At 42.0% G+C, this 22,217-nt stretch overlaps 1 protein-coding gene across 2 annotated transcripts in view; it reads left to right on the forward strand.

Annotated features, from left to right (window-relative positions):
* Positions 1–2,039, forward strand: part of mfsd8l2 (major facilitator superfamily domain containing 8-like 2) — an 11,860-nt gene extending 9,821 nt beyond the window's left edge. The window contains exons 11-12 of one of the 2 annotated variants that reach the window (XR_001290625.1): positions 1,208–1,448; positions 1,764–2,039. Coding sequence is in view for 1 of the 2 variants with exons in the window: in XM_013915786.1 (XP_013771240.1) it covers positions 1,208–1,288 (81 nt within the window). In the remaining variant the exon portion in view is untranslated. Of the gene's footprint in view, positions 1–1,207; positions 1,692–1,763 lie in introns of those variants that run through there. The other variant, XM_013915786.1, reaches the window with a different exon arrangement.
* Positions 2,040–22,217: the final 20,178 nt, after the last annotated feature.

Genomic DNA, 22,217 nt, shown 5'->3' on the forward strand with positions numbered 1-22,217 from the left:
TTCTCAGTCATCCAGGTCATCATAGTCTAAGGAGGTTTAAAAGAAAAGCGTCTGGACTTCTTTAGGTTTCTTGAAGACGTTTCATCTCTCCTCTGAGAAGTTTCTTCAGTTCTAAGAGCAATTGGTGGACAGTCCCAGATTTTAAGCCCTAGGTAAAGGTCCTAAAATAATACATAGAATACAGAAAAAAAATCCAACAATCAGATGACCCCTTATGAGCAAGTGCTTTGGTCACAGTGGGAAGGAAAAATTCCCTTTTAACAGGAAGAAACCTCCGGCAGAAACGGGCTTAGTGAAGGGCGGCCATCTGCCACGACCGATTGAGGGTGAGAGGGGGGAAAGACAAAACACAACAAACAACATCAGTGCATAAACCCTGCAATCACCAATTTTTCCTAGTTGCAAGAAGGTTGTTGCTCAATTTTTGCTATAGTGCGACTGAACCAAAAATGTTCCTTTTAGTTTTCCCTAGATTATATATATACTCCATAATCTGTTAAAAGCTCAAAATACGGTTTAAAACGCCTTTCTCCCCTTTAAACTTATATTTAATACAGCCATCTGTGCTTTGGATTATCCCATAGTTCATTTCGTGATTGTCTCGGTAGTGTGTCTCTCTAATATAGTCTTGGTCATTAGGCAGACTGACTGTGTATGGCTTTAAGAAAATCGCCTTCTGCTAAAGGATAGCTTACTTTAGCTTCACATAGCGTTAAGACTGAAAACAGACGCTACAAACCAGCAGGTGGGAAAGCTCACTGGAATATAACATGTTACATTCTACTGTTGTTTTAAAAAAAAGGAATTTGGTGATAAAATTCCAAATTGTTCTTTTGAATTTATGTTTATTCTGCATGCTAAACTAAGTTAAGCTGTGTGGTTAGCTGTAGCTTCACATTTAGCATAGACACGAGTGTGGCTTCAGACTGATCATTTAACGCTTACAAAATCTTTAATGGTTATTTTAATTTTAATGTCAGCAGAGAGAAAGAGCTCCGTTTTCTGTCCTTCATCTACCTTCCCTGTTTGAAACTAGCCGAAGCTGCTGCTTAAAAAAATTTTTTTTTCACCAATCCAGTGTGAAAAACAGTAGCCACAGGCTGTTCTAGCCAGTAAAATCTTTAACTCAGCATGTCTTTGATAGCCTCTACTTATTACTTGGTTCTCTCTATTCTCCAAAGCCATATCACACTGTACATTTTCACAGGTTATGACAGCGCTGTCCTACGACCGCCTGACTGAGCCGCGAGCGGTCCAGAGTGCACAGAGCTCTGACAGCGGAGGATAGAGCTGCAGTCCTTGTGAAGAGCAGGAGAGGCTAAAGACGGACAGAGGGAGCGCCCTTCACCTCTGAGAGAATCAATACAGGTTTACTGCAGAGGGAATTGTATGAATGTGGAATAAAAAATGTTCAAAACACATGCTGGACCTCAGAAGCTGCTGTAAAGGTGATCACACTCTTTCACGGTTAAATAACACTGTTCGTTTCTAAGCTGTGCTATCAGATTCAATTATAATTGACCTTAGGTGCATATTTACTATCAGACTGTTAATTATATTTTACACAAGGGGGCACCATTGCTCTCATATTGAATATTCAGAGGCATAAATGAAGATGAAAGCCATTATTTTTAAACCAAACTATTTTTATTCCCCCGGTGTTTGTTGGAAAAAAATAAATAAATGAGAGAAAGAAGCAGGTTTTTCCGAGTGACCTTTGTAGCAAAGCTTTGTTTCTTGTCTTTCTTCCTTTGGAAAAAAAGAGAGAGACGGAGAACAGATGACACAATGAGTCCAGAAGTGGAGTTGTCAACATCTGAGAAGCTCCATGTCAGTGCTGCTGATAGAAGAAGGTCAGACAGAGTGAAGATTTTCAGATTTGTTGTTTTGTTCCCTTCTAATGCTGGAATAAACTAGGTACTTGAATGTAACACAAACAAAAATGCAAAGCTTTGAATGAAAGTAAACCAAGCTTGTTTTGATCTGATCCTCTACGCCAGCTTGGCATTCGAGGAGCTCTGAATTAAAACCAAATTTAAAAAGGACTTACTTAATTAGTCGGCTCTATCTTCTTACTAAGGGGGGATTTAAAGTTTAATTGCCTGTGTTCATAATTCAAAACATGACTAGGTGTGAGTAGTGTACAGTCAGCTGTTCTTGCCTATAGCCTCCTCTAGGATGTGCTGCGTGCTACATATCTGCACTACGAGATGAGAATGCAACATCAAGGCATTGTAGATTCCCTTTGTAGCAATGAACATGGGTTTGGCCAATCTCTCTGTTTTTGCATAATTGCAGATAAGGCTCAGTAACCTTTCCAGTTTTCTTCACTCAGCATGTGATGTTTGGTTTTTCTAGAGGCTTTCTGCCTGAAATGGAAATTCTAATCTCTGGGACTCAAGGACATAATATATATAAGTACTTTCATGGCCTGATCAGCGCATTCAGGTACTTGACATTTTAAGGGAGATAAGAGGGAGCGTAGAATCAGGTCAATCCTGAATTTACTCTCCTTTTTTCCAGCATGATTCCTGCTATCCTGTGGGTTGAAAGAAATTCCTATACTGCAACATAAATATAAACAAAAGACATTTAAATCTGTTAAATATCTGCGGTTTAATAAACTTAAATTAGTCGAATGTGCTCTTGCTAATTTCAGAAGTCTAAGCTAGCTTAGTGTGGTCTTACCACCTTTGTAACAGGTAAACATTTCCATGGTGTCGTCATCGCATCACCAGGCGACAAGTTCTTTTGTCTTTCTGGGGCAACAAGCAGGAGAAACATTGACATCTTTTTTATTTAAGTGCTTTTTTTTCCAGCATCTGTGCCTTTATGTGATAGCATCAGAGCCGAGCTGACCAATAACAAGCAATACAGACATGCATCCACTCAACCCAAGGACATGTGAATAATGAACAGTCCTGCTTTTAAGACCGTCTGGACCGGCGCAGTCAACTATTTTCCACCTCAGCCTCTGCGGCAGCGTATAGAGGCAGATGCACACAAAGGACATAAATAGAAAAGTCAGAGGCCTTGGGCTTTTATGTTAAATATACCAAAGGTGGGCACAGACGCACAAGTTCTCAAAATTTAACAGCTTCCACGGAACAACTGTTTGATGCGGGAGCAAACAATTATTTTTGTGAACTATGGATGAGAGTTTGTTGCTATGGAGATGGGATTTTTTATTTTTTTGTGAGTGGGATAGAAAGAGGCCAAAAGATGAAGTAATGTTGTGTAATTGGAGAGCGGAAACCCTGGCTATTCTGGTTGTGGAACAGATGAAGGTGCCGTGGAGCTTTAGTGGATGCATCTGCATGTTGTAGTACCACATAACTATAAATGACTCAGTCTGCTTTCTGTGTACAAACTGTTTTCATGCCATGTCGAGGAACAATCAGTCTGCTGTGTGCGGTTATTTTAGCTATCGTGTAAAAATATCTTGCTGGATGTAGCCATTACTCCGGGTTTTTATGTTACTGCTGCTCTGTGGTGAACCGAGCTGTGAACAGTGGAGTAACTACAGTTTAATGTGTTACACTCAGTCTGAACCAATCGTGCCAGGTCTTTGTGGTTTTACTGTCATGACATTTTTCTCATGAATAAAAAGCTAAAAGAAAGTTTTTAATATACACCAGATCTCAATGAGGGAAAAAAATATGTTGGATATCTGGACTGATACGGACTGGATAATGTGTTAGGAGTGACAGGACCCTACAGAGGGCTGAATTCAAAGATCCCTGAAAATCAAAGTGGAAAAACAATGCAGCAGGCTTGTCCATTTGACAGAAAATTAATTTGCAGCAACTTGAAATGGTACTTGGTAGTTTGTATGGTCCCTGCATACTTGTATGCATGGCTGATAGCGTCGGGGATGCTCTTAATGAGACAACAGATGGTGTCCTCGGGGATCTCCTCCCAGATCTGGACCAGGGCATCAATGAGCTCCTGGGCTGTCTGAGGAGCAACTTTGTGGTGTTGGACCAAAACAAAACGTCCCGGAGGTGTTTTGGTGGATTTAGGTCAGGCGAGTGTGGGGTCCAGGAACTGCCGCATACTCTCCCCACATGAGGCCGGGAATTGTCATGCACTAGGACCCACTGCACCAGCGTAGGGTCTGACAACAAGCACAAGGATTTCATCCAGATACCTAATGGCAGTCAGGGTGCTGTTGCCTAGTCTATAGAGGGCAGTGCAGCACTCCATGGATAAGCATCCACAGACCATCACCAACCCACCACCAAACTCTCATCTGTGAAAAGTACAGGTCACCAGTGATTGACCTGCCAATTCTGCAGGGAGCACAGGTCCACCAGAGGACTTCGGGGTCTCATGCCACCCTCGTGAAGCCCATTTTTCATATTGTTTGGTCAGACACATTCACACCATTGGCCTGATGGAGGTCATTCTGTAGGGCTCTACTTCTGGCAGTGCTCATCCTGTCCATCCTTGGACAAAGGAGCAGATACTGGTCCTGCTGTTGGATTACGGACCTTCTACGGCCCTGTCCAGCTCTCCTAGAGTAACTGCCTGTCCCCTTGAATCACTTCCATGATCTTGAGACTGTGCTGGGAGACTCAGCAAACCTTCTGCCAATGTCACATATTGATGTGCCACCCTGGAGGAGGTGGAGGTGGACTCCTGAGGTGGACAACAGGAGGTGGACTACCTGTGCAACCTCTGTGGGGTCCAGGTATCGCCTCGTGCTACCAGCAATGACACTGATCTTAGCCAAATGCTAAAATAATGTAAATCCAGTCAGATAAAATGTCCGTGGCCTCCAGCTGTAAAAACATTCCTGCTTTGTGGATTGTCTCATTGTTGCCCCTCTAGTGCAACAGTTGTTAATTTCATTAATACCAAAGTAGCTAAAACTGATTAACAATCCCCTCTGCTACTTAACTGACCCCATCAATAACCCACAGGTTAAAGTGACTTGATAATGTGTAGCATAATGACATCACCCTTTGGTTTTGAAGGCTGATGGGGAGCAGCGGGTCTGACTGTGTAACCACACACTCATTGGATAACGACGGTTTCATATCACTGATAAGGTTCCAGTTTGAAACGTTGTGCGACCACAAGTAACAAAATAGATTTAATTTTATAATTCAATATAATTCATATTGAGTTAGTGAGACCATAACTCAGCAGGAAAGTGTTTACAGAGGTCAGAGCAGAAAGCCATTTCACATGTAGCTGTTTTCCAGTTGTACATAGTGCAACTCAGCGGGCTTTGACTCAACTCTACTGGGTTTCTCTCTTTTTCCATTACAATTGAGTGCCACCTAATGTGCATCAGGTTGCTATAACAACGCGGCCGAAAACCCTGTGAGGTCATATCTATGTGACACGAACACAACACTAAAACGGAGGATGTCGAGGCGATGGTATATCTAAGTATGGCTTTTTGTCAGGCTCTGAGACCAGGGTGCTGATTTTTGTGTTGCCATTGTCTCGTTGCCATTTCACTCATTGAGTGACGGCAGTGACTTGCCAGTCGGTGGCATGCTGTCTGTTGGTGTCATACCGGCTGAGCTGTTACTAAAAATTTTAGTGGTGCAGGTACTACCACCTAGTCAAAAACCCTACAAACTTAGTCAGATAGAGCCGAATAAGTACTGGTGGAAAGGGGCTAATAGGCTAACCACAGCTATCGCCATCTGGTGGCCTTGAGATAGAAAGCAGATTTAAGTCACTTCAGAATTGGCTTCATATTTTCAGCGCAGAAGCTAAATCCATCTTTTTTTCATCGTCCATGCTCCAAAACTAACTTCACAGCAGAAATAAACAGGTTTTTAATTTTTCTATAGCTTACTTATTTACTTACTGCAATAACCTGTTTGTGATGTTGGTTCTTTCTGTACTAGTTTGTAAAGATATCCTCACTGCTGTGTGGTAATGTTTTATTTTCACATTACTTCAGCAGGTATCTGTATATGATGCACACACGGAGTCTATGGAACAAGCTTGGTAACTATCCTTACTGGAGTTCGATGTTAGCTTAGCATACTTGGTTACTTCTGATAGCATGGATGATCAAGCTAGAGTCTGGGGGTTTAAGGATGTCTATATTTAATATACAGTCTGTGGATTTCATGGATTGAAAAGTGCCAGCTTCGGGCAGTATAGTAATGTAAAACCACAGAGTGAAGACAGAATATGTAATTATATGCATTACATGAACTGTATCTTCTATCACCTTTCTAATGCACACATTTCCATATGCAAGAATGTAAATTTTGTGGTGTTTTTGTATTATAATTTATTTGGTTTGGGGTGCTTTTTTAATTAACACATTAGTCAACATAAGATGACTTTTTTTTCCTCCTCCCCATAGAAATTTAAATGCAACAGAGATTTGATCAAATGCATCCACTCCACTTTTATCAAGGGAAAAATGTACAAACGGCTGTTTTTAGCATTGACCGGCTTTGAAGCCAAATTGACACTGTCATCTGACAAAGATAAAGGTACTCGGTCCCAAAGCAAAGAAAAAAACCAAACACCTGCACCCGCATTCGAATGGAGATGATCTGTAACAATTATGTTAGCAGCAACAGGAAGGCAAAGAGTGTCTCTCCTCTTCCTGATGGTATTACGGCTCTACTGAAGATGGTCATTAATAGGTCGCAGATGATAAATGAGTTATTAGCTACGGAGGTGGGGGGAGGGGGGAGAAATCAGGCCAGATATATTCATTCCACGACTTTCTTTCTTTCTTTCTTTTTCCTTTTCTGGTTGCCATCCATATTTTTGTGCGGAAAGATTTGTCCTCGCAAATCATTTATTAAGAGGTTTAATTATACAGGAATGTATATATCCAGGATGTGATTCTGTTTCCTCGGAGGAGACTATCCATCAAAAAAATCTTTTAAATAGATGTCGGCGGTTGGTCTCCTGCCAGCTTGGCCGAAGATTTACAGTTTCACACACATTATTGTTACCGGCTTAAAAATCTAACTTCTGGATGTCATTGCCAGGGTGTGGCTCCTGTCCAATAATATGTGTGTGTGTCTCTGTCCCCCCCCAACACACACACACACACCCATACACACAGGACTAAAGGAGGGACATTTCTGGACCAATTATGCAAAGGTTTTCTTCATCTAATTCTCTGTGTGTGCAGGCATAATTAGATGAGAGCTTGAATCTACACCTTATAGCAATATCGAGATGGGCGACTAATGAGCTGACAGGGGAGTGGGAGAGGGGACATCGTGTGCTTGTGGCTCAGTATCGATGAATACAAATCACAATTCCTCATGTCTTTTTTCTCATAAGCAGCTTTAGACTCCAAAACAGGACTAGCTGGCGGGAAGGCAAATGATTTGATTTATTAGAGGCTACAGTCACTCAGGTAGCCCTCCCTACTCTGACACACACACAAACACACACACACCCCGCCGCCCACACCCTTCCTCCGTCGCTGTTTTTTGTGTATTATGTACGGCTGGCATCGCCTCAGATACATTGAATCAATTGCCTCCACCCACACCAAGCATCCACCCCCAAACTCATATGTGAGCGTCAGTGAAATGAATGCCTTTGGGACATATGCGAGCTCTGACTTTTAAAGGCAGGCTCATTGATTGGGGACCATTGTAAGAGGAATGGAAATATATTCCGATAATTATCAAGCTCATTTATTTATGTGGCTTGCTTATGAGCCCCGTGTTTTGTGAGGAGACAGATTCTTTTTCCTTTTTTTCCCTCCTTCCTTCCTCTTTTCATCTGAGGAGCAGCATCAGACAGCCTCAGAGCTGACAGTAAATTTGCTCATCAACCAGTTTCGTTCCAGTGCGAGGTAAAAAATTATCCAATACTTCACGGTCTAGCCCTTTGAAGGTGGCGTTACTCAGCGGCGTGCTGTGGAGCCTAAAAATGTAATAGTGTCCAAACTAGAGATGCAAGCATGAAGAGATGATGAGAACCGGGGGTGATGGGGGCTCGCACGGAGAGTCGCCATATCAAGTAAACAAGGCATCCTCGTGCGTCGTCCCTCGCCTTCTCTCTCCTGTGGCCGCGCACAGCCCGGTCATGCTCAAGCGCTAAGGTCAAGGTTTACGCGCGCGGACCTGTGGGAGTTCATTGATCGCATCAGCAGCATTTGTGGAGAATATTATGAAATGATGAGAACTTCATAGGAGGTCAGCGGAGGATCAATATTAAATCCTATCTCATTTATAATCCCGCTGAGGAGAGGCGCTCCGCGGGGCTTAACTGCTTAAAGAAGACAGCGCTGACAATTTACTTTAATGTTCGTATGAATAAATGTAATGACACACAAATGCTTGGAGACGAGATGTTTTCATTGTCTGTTTGGCAGCCACTTTAATACTGTGTCAGTGTCAACAAATGCTCTATAAATACACTGACGAGGCTGGAGAGGCTTGACCGGAAAGCGTGCGCACATGCACACACACACACGTGCATGATCAAGGATGTATTGACGAAAGAGGCAATATGAAATTAAAATCAAATCATCAAATGTTTGTTGCATCTCCTGGCAGATTGATGCTGCGTTCTCAGCTATTTTTAAGGAGATTTGCCTTCTCTTATCTGGCATCTCCCACCCTCTCGCACACAGCATCTTAAGATCGGGGATTAAACATATCACTTAGAGGATTAACCCTTATCTCCCCGAGTTAGGAACCTGGCTGCTGATGGATGTAAAACTTGATGAGGGCCCCGCTTCACTGCAGTTGATTTTGAGACAAATTTAAACGGGCAGCTGCAGAGAGACTGCAAAACTTTTTTCTTCTTCTCCCACTCTCTCAAATTTTAAGGAATGTAACCTTTGATTCTGTATCTTCCTGAGCCAATTAAGCTGTGAGATTTGTTTGAAGTTGTTGATTGAAAGGAGAACTCGCCGGTTTTTCGGGCCCAAACGGTGAAGGGAGACCACAGGGGTCCGGGTTCCCAGAGCCTGCATGTGTAATCCAGTCTAACATGCATGCAAATCTCATCTGTGCCCGCACACAATGGCCTGTCTGTGTGGAGGAGGGAGGAAGGGAAGGAGAATCACGAAACGGAGAGGAAAAGCTGAAAGTGTGTCCTCCGTGCCGGAGCATATGCCACGACAGGTCTTAGGAGACGGAGCGCAGACAAACTAAGGTTCGCAGACTAGTAGGAGTCTTTGATCGAGGTTGATATTTAAACATCTGCATAATTAATCCAATATCTGCAGAGCTCTCCGAGGAGAGAGAAAAAAACGCAGCATCGCCCGTGGAAAAAAAAAAGAAACAGAGAGAGAACATTGTAAATTCTTGGCACTGCTCTGAGTACAGTTCTTCTTCTTTCAGTGTAAAAACACAAGTTGGCAACCCGTATCTCAGGGGAAATTAAAAAATCTTTGTCTTATCCAGCCAATTAAATGAAATACACTTTTTTTTTTGTACGTGGCTTGAGCTGGCCCCCGAAATCTATTTTAGACCGTGTTGTGGTTATACGCCTGCTATGCTATGCAGCTTGCTGCAGATGAGGCTGGAAACAAGGGCTATGGGGGTGAGAGGTATGAGGCTTTTTCTCTTTCTTTCCCAGTGGCACAGACTGAGAGAACTTACTTTCCATCTGTCTCGATCATATAGATTTATAGGATTAGGCCAAATGCTGTTTTAGTCCTCGGCAGAGGCTCAAGCCTTTCATGTGAAACATTGGATTAGATAGTCAGTGGAGCCCTTTGTTTCTGTGTGTCGTCTCCAAGCTTCCAATGGCTCCTGTCTCTGGCATCTTATTGTCGTGGCTGGGCCTGCTTCTGTATGCGCGGCACGCCTTAGAACTTTATTACATTTCGATAACTTTATATATGTGTGTCTTTATCCTCCCGAGCCATAGCACCTCTGCTCTATTGAGACCTCAGTGGGCAGACCATAGCTCAGCAGGGGGCCTTCACTCCAATTTGCTATCGTTTGTCACCATTTGTTCATCCTGACAAACAAAACGTTGGCCCTCTGTCCCCTCCCGTTTGGCCCTGGCACACATGGGATCAGCTGCTCCCCTCTTCTCATGACTCCATTGTAGCGGTATCCCTTTTGTATCCCGCCGAGTAATTCCCGCTCGGCGATGCTAGCTAGCTGGGCGCGTACATGCGCTGGAAATAGTTCCCCCCGTCTAATTACCTCATTTCGTCTGGCATTAATATTGTAGCATGTTGCCGCTGCATTATTGATGGTGTGTTTGTCTCGGTGTATGAGACGTTAATTAAAAGATAAACTGGAAGCCGTGCCTGTGTGACAGTTTCTTTATCCCAGAGGTAGCAGAATTTCACCCCGTCTATTCTTCTTTTTTGGGGGGGATCCGTTCAGCTTCTGTCTCGCAGCCTTAACTTCATTGTATACTTACATGTCTCTATTACAGGCCATTAGACTTCAAGGTAGCGGTATAATGCACTTCAAGGCCAGTCTAATGATGAATTCCTGCTGGAAACATGAATGCAGTTGAGATGTTCGAGGCAGATATGTGCTTTGAGCCTATCAGGCTTGGCTAATGCTGATTTCCGAGCATCGTATCACTTTCTAGCATCTCCGCTGAGGTGAAGCAGACTAACTAAAACATGTTAAATTGCTCCCCGGCTCCATAAAAACACAGGAAGGTCAGGCAGTTAAAGAGCTTTCTGTGGCTTCCTGGGAGAGTTAAGCCTCTCTTTGGATTGCTGGCAAATGGACAAGCAATAAACTTTAGGTGACTTCACGGTGTTAACAGCGAGGACCGACTCCAGTCTCGGGGATTTGGTTTCACTTTCCCCTCCCTTTCTCAATCCCTCCCTCCCTCCTCCTCCTTTCTGCTCTCTGATGTTCTGTGCCACCAGGTTTTAGCTGCGAGCTGTGAGATGAACCGACAGATGACCGTACCATTAGGCTGGAGTGGCTGGCTGGTTCTTCGGGCAATGAGGCCACAGCGACAAATAAGTTGGCAGAGATTTAGACAAGAGGCTCCTTGGCACAGAAGCCCAGGCTGCTTCCTTTCTGGCCCCCAAACGAGGGACGAAGAACAGATGTCGGCTTTAAAGCCACCGAGTTTCTCTCGAGCTGCAAATTTTGTCTTGTTTGAAGTGAACCCCGAGGCACGTCTCATTTTCAGCCCTCGCACCAAATCATATGCATACCTTTATTCACATCTTGAAGACCCTCATTATGTGAAATGAAGAGTGTCAGATATGGAAGAAGCTATTAAGGAATAGCAGCGAGCCCAGTGGTTTGTTGTAATTGGAGACACTCGCGCTGAGATGAGCTTTATATTACCAACGGCAGAGTAAACACACTGACCTTGCTGTTTTCATGTTTGTGGGCCTTGAGAACGTTTTCTTCTTCTTCTTCTTTTTTTTTTTTAGCTCTGCTTATGATTCATAGAAAAGGAATGGTGAGGCATAAATTCAGTCCCAGAAAAGAATGCAGATACTCTGGCCTTTGCCCACAAACCCGATCAGTAAAAGGATGCATGTGCAGAAACCTCAGGAAGCTCTGAGATTATTAAAAATATTTTCTAATTGTCATTAAATCCCTTCCAAAATAGGAAAACCAACGGAGAATTGTGCCTCCTTGCAAGTACTGTATGCGTAGCAGTAGCCTGATATTACTTATTCCTCTGTGTCATAACTTAATTGTTGTTCAAAAACTATTAAAACACACCAGTGAGCCATGCTGTTGCACTGGGACGCGTTTTCCTTCATTATAACTGCCACGAACCCTTTGTTTATTTTAAGTCGGTCCCACATATGCTGCTGTAAATACTCACTAGGGCATTAAATCTAAAGGAAGGAATCTCTGAACGTGTGTGTTCGGGTGATATGATTTACTTCAGCCTTGGCAGGTATATTGCTGGAGGCCACAGTAAGTGCAGTGTCGAGTTTTAAGTCATTTGGGCTGTTCTCAAATTTAGGCTAAAAGTTGGGTTTTGAGTACACCCAAAGTATCTTTACACAATCTGGCTTCACTTTCCCTGACATCAGCCATCAGATGAAGCCGTCGCACGAAGGTGGTTATAAACTCAACAGGCTAATCCAGGGTTTATCAGTCTAGCTGCAGCACGTTCACATGAAAAGGGTTGGCACTGGCAGCATGTGACCAATCACAAACATGGATAAGTGTGCTGGCAGCCGAGCGGCTGATTTTACTAAAGGTGATAATATGAGGAAAATATGAAGAGCTTAAACACATGATACATACTGACAAAGTGAAAGTGTTAGTGTCTGTGAAGGTTCTCAGTCATCCAGGTCATCGTAGTCAAAGGAGCTTGCAAAGAAAAGCGTCTGGACTTCTTTAAGTTGCTTGAAGACGTTTCACCTCTCATCCGAGAAGCTTCTTCAGTTCTAAGGTCAAATGGTGGAGAGTCCCAGATATAAACCTAGTGGGAGTTTCCCCCCACAAAGGGACAAAAGGACCCCCTGATGATCCTCTAATCGCCTGAGCCAAGGTGTCGACAGACGCAACAACATTGTCATCCCCTATGTAGCCGGTGTATCAGAGAAACTCAGGAGTTGATAAGGTGGGGCCAGGTTTCACAATGAACACACCCGAAACTCTGGCTGATTGGGACCCACGCCCAGTTTCCCACCTTGGCTCAGGCGATTAGAGGATCATCAGGGGGTCCTTTTGTCCCTCTGTGGGGGTCACTCCCATTAGGTTTATATCTGGGACTCTCCACCATTTGACCTTAGAACTGAAGAAGCTTCTCGGATGAGAGGTGAAACGTCTTCAAGCAACTTAAAGAAGTCCAGACACTTTTCTTTGCAAGCTCCTTTGACTGAAAGTGTTAGTGTTCAAAGAGCTATATGAATGTTTGTGCTTTGGTCAGTAACACTGGACAAGACCTACTACACTAATAAAGTTTTTTTTGAAACCAGGAAGGAAAGCCAGCAAAAACGCTGACTGTGCATGTAAGTGTCTGAGGATCAATGCTCTGTCGTCACAGCATTTGAAATGTGCATTTGATAGAGCTTTCTTGTCATTTCTTTAAGTCGTCTTCAGGAATAGTTCTCCAGGCTTCTTGAAGGACATTCGAAGCTCTTCTTTGGATGTTTCTGCCTTTTGTTCTGTTCTCTGTCAACATGATCCCACACTGCTTCAGCAATGTTGTGCTCTGGCTCTGTGGAGGAGAAGGCATGATTGATACACACTGGCAGTGTGTTTGGGGTCATCTTCATGCTGAAAAATGAAGCCACCGTGGATCATATGCTTTCCACATGGTTCTGCATATTAGATCAGATTCAGACTGTATGTTTCTGTGTTTGTAATTAGATCAATAACAAATCCAACATCTACCGCCACCATAAAAATGAGTAAAAAAGCAGCCAATTTGCAAAGAAAAACTCTGAAAGAACTATTTTTGCAAAATTAGAAGAAAGCCTGGCTCTCCGGAAATATTATATAAAGAATAGAGGAACAGCTCAAGATTTTTGCACAGTACAATATATTAAAGCTTAGAAAAAAAACTGCAGTGAAATGATTAGTGTCAAAGAATCGATATTTCTTCTTGATAAATTGGAAATAGAAAACTCTAGATCCTGTTGCTATCTGTGCACAGACACAGGAATCTTCCAGGACTGGTGATGTTATTTTCTGGACAACTGACTGATCTCTAATCTGGAACACAACCTGCTGCCAAGAAGGTTAAACCTGGAGCTTAAGTTACCATGGCGATGTACCCTGGTAAGAGGTGAACACTGAAAACCCAGGTTTAATCCCAAAGATACTCAGATAAGTCGTGTTTTTTTAAGAAATCTTTAAATAAAAAACAATGTAACTCTTTTCTCTGCTCAGTCTCAAAGGAGGTCGACTGCTGTGGTGGCGGGAGGCTGAGGTGAACGACTTCAGTCCCTCGTTCCTGTCGCCTTTGCTTCTCGTGGGAGCTGCAAACGTGCAATTAGTTGTTCCACAGAGCCACTGCACTAATACAAGTTAATCCACAGGTGAAAAGTTACTCATTAAAAGTGGCCTCTTCAAATAAAACCCTGTAAAGTTCAGCGCTCAGCCGCTTTAGCAAATTTCTGACCTTCTCTTAGCTTTTATTGTAGCACACTGGCAGCTACGTGTCTGCAGGCGCGCTAGGGGCACCGTTAGGTTGTAATTAGACAGTGCTTTGAGCTAAATGCTAAAAACAGTAAGAAGAACGCTAACATGCTGCAGGTATCATGTTTTCCAGATTCACCAGCTTGGTTTAGTGTGCTACCGTGTTAGCATTTGTTAATTAATGCTAAGCACAAACCGCTGAATGCTATTACATTTGCAGGTCATAAACTAAAGGACATGTTGGACTAAAGTAATGAGTATCAGCTGCCTTGTCCTTGAATAATTTCAACACAACGGTGTTAGGGCACAATACAACATTCATCAGGGGATATTTTCTAGTAATAAAAACTATTTGTTAAACTTAAAATCCGTTCAAGCATCTAGGCCCTCGAGATGATTATTTATCACTGTAAAATCAATTATTTCATATAAATCTTCCACTTTGATCACTAGATTATTAGTTTAAGTGACTGCAGTGAATTCTCCCCACAAAATTTATTTTAATTGGAAGCAACACACTGATAGTTTTGTTCCCTTTCAGCTGATTTACACTGTGGATAATTTTATTGGTGTTCATACTCTCCCAAGGGTATCCTTGTCCCTCTTTCACAGGGAGGTTATAGGTCACGTTCAGTATTTTGACTCAACTTGTAAAAAGAAAAATGTTCCGTGTCTTTTCTGATCACCTTTCCTTGACTTGAGGTCAGTAAAAAATCTGAATGTTTAAGAACTTTGAATGCCGTGGCTGTCTTTCTCTGAGGATCCAACTGCACTTTAACCAGGATTAATTATGCAGCAGCAGATGTAGTTAAGAGCAGTTTTCTAAAGCGCTTCACACAAGGCTTTATAACAAGCACGTTTTAGTGTGTGAAAAATGGAAGCGTGGAAAAAGCAATTGTAATTTACATTAGCTGCATCCCTTGTGGGCCATGCTGATCATTTCCACTCACAGGTCACTTCACCCCTCACAGATTTTGGTCCACATTGACCTGATACCATCACACAGTTGCTGCAGATTTGTCAGCTGGAGAAATATGAAGTGAATCTCCTGTTTCGTCACATCCCAAAGCTGCTCTATTGGTCTGATATCTGGTGCCTGTGAAGACCATCTGACTACAGTGAACCCATTGTCATGTTCAAGAAAGCAGTTTGAGATGATTACTTTTTGACATGGTGCATTATGGTGCTGGAAGTACTCAGTGTACCCACAAGTGTGCCCATAAGATGGGTAAATTGTGGCCACAAACACAAACTGCAGACAGCAACAATGCTCAGGTATGTCAAGAAGATATCCTCCACACTATCACACCAACAGCAGCTTGAACTGTTGATACCATGCTTTCATGTTGTTTAGACTAAAGTTTGAACCTGCCATCCAAAAGTGTAAGAAATCAAGTCGCATCAAACCAGGCAACAGTTTTCCAATCTTTAATGACCAGTTGTGAATTAGAGCCTCAGATTTCTGTGTGGTCTTCTGCTGCTGTAGCCCATCTGCTATGCTCTTCTGCATACCTTAGTTGCAACGAGTAGTTATTTGAGTTACTGCTGCCTTCCTGTTAGCTCAAAAACATCTTTCCATTCTGCTCCCACATTAACATTACATTCACGGGTATCTGATCTTTTTTTGGACTATTCTCTCTAAACCGTGGAGATAGTTGTGTGTTCAAAATTAGTTAAATCCCCTTTCTTCCTCTAAAGATTTGATTTCAAGATTGGGATTTGTGAGATTTGAACTTCAGCAGGTCATCTTGACCCTGTCTCATGCCTAAATGTACTGATGTGCTGCCATGATTAAGGATTTGTGGACTGTCAAAAGTGACTTTAACGCCAACTGTTCTGACAGTCCTGTTTATTGCACTCCCTGGTCAGGTTAGCCAATCTCTGCACATTAGAATGAACATAATTAACATGGTCAACGTTTTTATTGGGTGTTATTTCAAAATATTATAGATTCGAACCCCCCCAATCCCTATGGGATTTGCTAAATTATATTTATCTAGAACTCCTCTCTGTCTCTAAATGTTGGAGAATTCTGTGTAGGATTAAAAGTGTCTAATGTGGACCGTCTATTTCAACTTTCTGGACTGCTGTATTTTGCCTATGACTGGCAGTCCCAAGTGGACATCTGCCAAACAGTTTATAGAAACTCTGCCCTTGGTGTCAAAATTTTAGAAATTTGACCATAAGTGACATTTATGGTGTTGTCAACCCAACTGAGGTTTACTTTTCCCACTTCTGGTGATATTCCTCCCTCGAACATTTGCAATTACCCTCTGGTGGTGTGGTCAAGTGGGTGCTATAAGAAACAAAAGCTCAGGACAGAACAGTTATCAGGTCTCTATTTAATGGACCCAAATGTACCCAAATGTTATTTTCCTCGTGAAATGGCACTAATTATATCAGAAACAATTCCTGAAAATCTGGCTTGGTGCTCATGTTGTTAAAACCAACATTTGCTATGTGTGTGGTTTTTTTTAGGTAACTTGCGAGTAATGTGAATAATAAGAGAGAATTTGTCTGTGTTAAAGGGTCCTTTTTTTAAGATGAGTGCAATCAGTGACTGTCAAATAAAACACTTCAAAGCTGAATTAACTGAGGTGTTTCGGCCTCCGTTTCATAACCATCCAGCATTTTCTAATCAAATCGCTTTCATCAAGAGCTCATCTAGTTGTTGCAAACTATGTTAATGTGTTAAAACGAGCAAAAGGATCCACCAATGTGGTTGCAATCAGCACAGACTTTCATTACTGTATGTTGGCGAATAATGGGAAGGCGCAGCAGAGGAGAAACAAGCCAGCAACAGAAGAAAAAAAAACTCCCTTCTAATTAAATCAAGCGTACTCTTCAGTTCACTAAACTTCCAGATCTTGTTTTGATCCCGTGGTGGCCGCTGGTAACCTGCACAGGATGTCTGAAAAATAAAGTCCCTGAATTAGATTAAACTCTGCTTCTCGCAGTTTTCATCAGCGTCCTTAAATGGAAATCACTCGAGCGAAAGGTTCGGTTTGATGCAGACAGAAGGTCCACTACTCTGAGGCCTCAGACTGGCAACTGCGGCAGTGAGATGCAGACTTCAAATAAAATAAAATAAACATAGCCAGCTAATCTCAGAAAGGCTTAAGAACAAGTTAATTAATCGTGCTTTCACTTTTTTGTGCAAGGAAGGAAATGCTAGATTGATCCTCATTCTCTTCTAGAAAACATAGAGCGTCACATTATGAAAAGTCATTAAAAGGAGAACATTAAAATGTTATTTAGAGCATTTAATCAAAGTTCTGTCCTCTAATAAGCAGCACATCTGCCTATGAGGAGTGTTGCTATAATTAAGCATCTAAAGCCTGGTTTTATTTAAAACACTAACTAATTATTTATCCATCTGTTACAGGCAATCAGTGAGAAGAAGTTTCCAGGTTGTAGAAAACATCCCTCTGTGGCAGGTGTTCATCATGTATCTCTGATAACAGTCAGAAATGCTGCTTTAACATGTGTTTCTCATGCGTTTATCTTCGTGTTCAGTCTGAAGATATGGAAGTCAGTCATTCATCAAGTCTCCAACCATCTACGCAAGCTGTCAAACAGTTCTAGCGCTCAAAGTGACGAACCCGGCGTTCAAGGCTGGATTATACGTGGGGAATGTAGTTCACGTTATTTTACACCCAGACAGAAGATGACAGGGAATAAATGAACACAATGTTACAATTTTTAATGGGATTCTGATTTACTTAATTTTGTCAAACCTTTTTATTTTTAATGTTTAGCTGTACGTTTTCACTCATGACTACCAGACTGTCTATTCTTTACAACACTTTTGTGTCAGTACTTGAGTCGTCTTCTTCCACTTCCTGTTGTTTGACTGTTTCTTTGCTGCTCTGCAGGTTGTGCTCATGTGTCTCATATTTGCAGAAAAAAACCCCTGCATTTCAATGTAACTCCTACAGCCTGCTAATACATTTATTAAATTAAAATGTTTTGTTCCTACTGACCTTCATCGGGCATAACGGGAATATCTGTGTATTCCCACACATCCACCGGAAAACCTTCAATCATCCAGTTAGAGGTTACTGCCTAATAAACCCAATAAACATCATGTGATGTGATTAGTCGGGTGATGATATTAGCAGAAACATCAATGTGAGTAATTGTGAGTCACATTTATACAAGTTTAAAAATCTTCTTCATAACTACAAAAACCATCATCGCAAAAATCAACACCTCACAATGGATCAGGCAGAAATAAGAATATTAGATTAGTTATAACATCTTACAAATAGTATGAAATGATCAATAGAATGAACATGATGCCAGGTATCATTCACAAATTAGTACAACTGCTACGGTACAGTCGATTACATCAACTACTCAAGAATAAGTGCCGAATATCGAGACCAATGCAAACATAAGTCAGGTGATACATGGGGACAGGGCTGGACTGGTGATCTGGCATTTGCCTGGTGGGCCGATGCACTTTTAGGACCATTGATCAATTGAAGGGCCACTATGCGCTGGCCTTGTATGCACTGATAATAGCCCATTTGGTCATTTTCATTACTGGCACTGGATTGGCCAATCAAATCTCTTAACGAGCTGGCCCCTCCCCTACCTTTACTGCACTCATGCACCTAATGGAACAGAGTAGAAGAGGTGGTTGATAAATATAGACAAACAACAGCAAAAAAGGTGGAGCTGAAAAGCAAAGAGATAAACTAAACTAAAAATAGATGCAGCAAAATGTTTCGAATGAACCTGCATTGATAGCTGTTGGGGCTGCAGCTGCTGCGCCGTCAACAGTACTACCAGAAACAACTAGAAACAGGCCCTGCAGTCACAGGAGGCTGCTGTTGTTACAGTTAGCTGCAAAGAAGAGATGGGGGTAGGATAATAGATGGAGTGATATCATAAGGAAGAGAGGGGATTTAGGTAAAACGAATGGCTACTTTCACCATGAGCCACTGCTAATAGCTAAAATGTAGCTTTTAATGCTGCAGTGAGACGGTCCAGTGTCCATGGGAACATAATTTTGGCACATATTTAACCTCATACATTTGGAGACGAATAAGGAGAAGTGCAATCCTGAGTCATCTTAACCACTACAGTATGTTTTACTCTAAAACTGATGATTTAGAAAGACAGATGTAGCCACTATGATGCCACCTAACTGGTTTTGAACTTCACATTTTTGACCACCAACGTGATGCTTTTTAGAGCTCGAAGTTTTTAGTCGTGACTCATCAGCCAACGCTCTCCTGCATGGTTAGCGATATACGTCCATGAACTGCATGGGTGCAATGCACACACACACACAAACACACAAATCAGCTATTAGTGCTAAGACTGATAAGATATTAGAATTTTACTCCCCAAAACTGAAGCACAACCCAACGAGCTACAACATTAGTCGCACAGTGAAGCAATCTATTTTAATGGATGTGGTGGAGCACACCAGTCGATTCCCGCTGCCTGTGTTCTGTCGGTCAATGCAGCCACGCCCACTAAATCAATAATCCAGGTGGAGGAGTTAAAAAGAAGAATAAAAGAAAGAAAATCACTGCACTCATAGTTGTTATGAAGGGGAAGCTATCCATGGAGATCTACGCTGTAAAAATGCTTTTAATGGTTAAAAGTTGGACATTTTAACATGGGAGTCTATTGGGAGTGACTCTTTTTTAGGAGACAGCCTCAAGCTTTGGGTTTATTTTTCAGTTCTTGTCTCTTGGTCTGGATAAAAGCATCAGCCCACTGAATCAAATATGAAAAGCTTAATGTCCAACCAGATGATGTAGATACAAGTGGCAGATTCCAGCGTACAGTTACTTGCAGTGACCTCCAAGATCAGTGGCACCGGCTTGTTCTGTGATTAGTAGATTGACATCGTTCCCCCCACTGACCCTGTTGCAAAGACTACAAAGCTTTGTGTTGTTACTGAGAGGAATATTGCTGACTGAAAGCTGCTTCTGAGCCCTCACAGGTCCTTGAGCTCTCTGAAGTTCACTCTTGTTTTACCTTCAGTTTCTCTCACCTTTTTTGGCACACCGACAATGGATTTCTTTTTTTTTTTTTTTCCAGGCAGTGTTTCCACGGGTACCCCAGTTGTTTTGCTGTCCACGGTTTCAGCTACCTGGGGAAAGATATAAATGGCTGCTGGGCAAAACAGAAGCGCTTTCCTCTTCCTGTTCAGGTAGCACAATAACGCCTTCATTATCTCAGGAGACTTCAGTGCCCGTTAGAAAGACAAGTGAATAGTTAAAAGGAGGCTTATAGATGTTATTAATTTATAGCCACTACACCGTCGAGTGACATTTACTACATAAAGTTGAAGTTAAAATAGAAATCTTGCCTAGTTCCTAATCAGCATTTACCATTTATCAAGATGAATATAACAAGGTATTTTAAAAAAAAGTGACTACAGAGCTCCAAATGTTAACAATTTCTCAAAATCTTCACATATGAAAAGCATCTTTACCTCCTCCAACACATGTCTGTACGCACAGTCTGGCTTGTGTTGTCTCAGTTACTGTTTCTCCTTCTGATTGTTTATACCAAAACCAGCAGGAAAGTCTCCGCTTCTCCTGGCCTCCTAAAATCTGATTACAGAGTCTGTATTCCTGCCAATACTTTGATGACAAGAAAACAAGAAAACTCACAAGAAAACATGGTTTTTTAGACTCTTATGGGGGGGAAACAGACAGTGTCTGCTTTTGCAGCATTGTTGAGAGAAACTTGTAAGCTATCAACAGTTAGCATCAAGATGTCCTCCAGACTGGCCATCGCTGATATATTTCATTCAGTAAACTGAAAGAATAAACAGCAGGCGCTGCTACTGGACTGAATATCTGCCATAAATATTTCATTTAAAAGATGTGAATTAGTTTAATTGGGTTCACTGAGACAGATTTAACAGGTTTTCTGGGATATTACTAATTGGACTTTCCTTTAATAACAAAAAAATACATCATTAACTGTGAGCATGTCTTGCATTATGCTTTTTAACTTATTAGGACTGATTAGATTAGTTAGTTGACCTATACACGCACACATCTGTACGATGATTTTTAAAGAGATGGCTCTTTTAAGACTACGGCGTCTGTGCAAAAGTCTCGAGCCGCTCCTCATTCCTCTGTGTTTCGCTAAAAGAACGTGAAAGAGGTGCAATAAATCTGTGCAAACATATAATATATAAAGAAAAACAGAGTTTGCCATTCCAACAAACTTGAGAGTCAATATTTGGTATCATCACCTTTATACTTCAACACAGCCTGAACTCTCTCAGGCAGCTTTCTTGTCATTTCTTCCAGTAGTCTTCAGGAATACTCCTCCAGGCTTCTTCAAGGACATTTAAAGCTCTTCTTTGGACGTTGGCTGCTTTTTGTTCTGTTCTCTGTGAAGATGATCTCACACTGCTTCAGTAATGTTAAGGTTTGGGTTTTGGGGAGGCCAATCTATGACTAGGTCTTGATGCATGTTCAATCATCCAGGTAAGTAAGTCCCAAAAGGTTGATTCTGTTCATCTGGACCAGATGTATTACATGGTCGATCAAAATTTTGATGGTACTTTTTTATGCATTGAATCATACCTGTTATTAACCCCTGTCTCTCTTCCACAGCAAGTCTTCTATCCTGTCTTCCTTCTCTCACCCCAACCGGTCGCAGCAGATGGCCCCGCCCCTCCCTGAGCCTGGTTCTGCCGGAGGTTTCTTCCTGTTAAAAGAGAGTTTTTCCTTCCCACTGTCACCGAAGTGCTTGCTCATAGGGGGTCATATGATTGTTGGGTTTTTCTCTGTATGTATTATTGTAGGGTCTACCTTATAATATAAAGCGCCTTGAGGCAACTGTTGTTGTGATTTGGTGCTATATAAATAAAATTGAATTGAATTGAATTTTATGTTCACAATTCCATGAGTTTCTCCAGCAGCACTGGCTGAAATGTAGGTCCAAACCAGAAGCTTCTCAGTGTTTTACAGATTGCTGTAGACCAAGGATGGGGGAACTCCAGGCCTCAAGGGCCGGTGTCCTGCAGGTTTTAGATGTGTCCTTGATCGAACATAGATCATTTAAATGACTAAATTATGTCCTCAACAGGTCTTGAAGTTCTCCAGAGGTCTGGTAATGAACTAATCATTTCATTCAGGTGTGCTGACCCAGGATGGTATCTAAAGCCTGCAGGACACCAGCCCTTGAGGCCTGGAGTTCCCCACCCCTGCTTTAGACACT

The sequence above is a fragment of the Pundamilia nyererei genome, unplaced genomic scaffold, assembly GCF_000239375.1.
Source record: "Pundamilia nyererei isolate P.nyererei 1_Seehausen unplaced genomic scaffold, PunNye1.0 scaffold00362, whole genome shotgun sequence".
Taxonomy (NCBI): Eukaryota; Metazoa; Chordata; class Actinopteri; order Cichliformes; family Cichlidae; genus Pundamilia; species Pundamilia nyererei.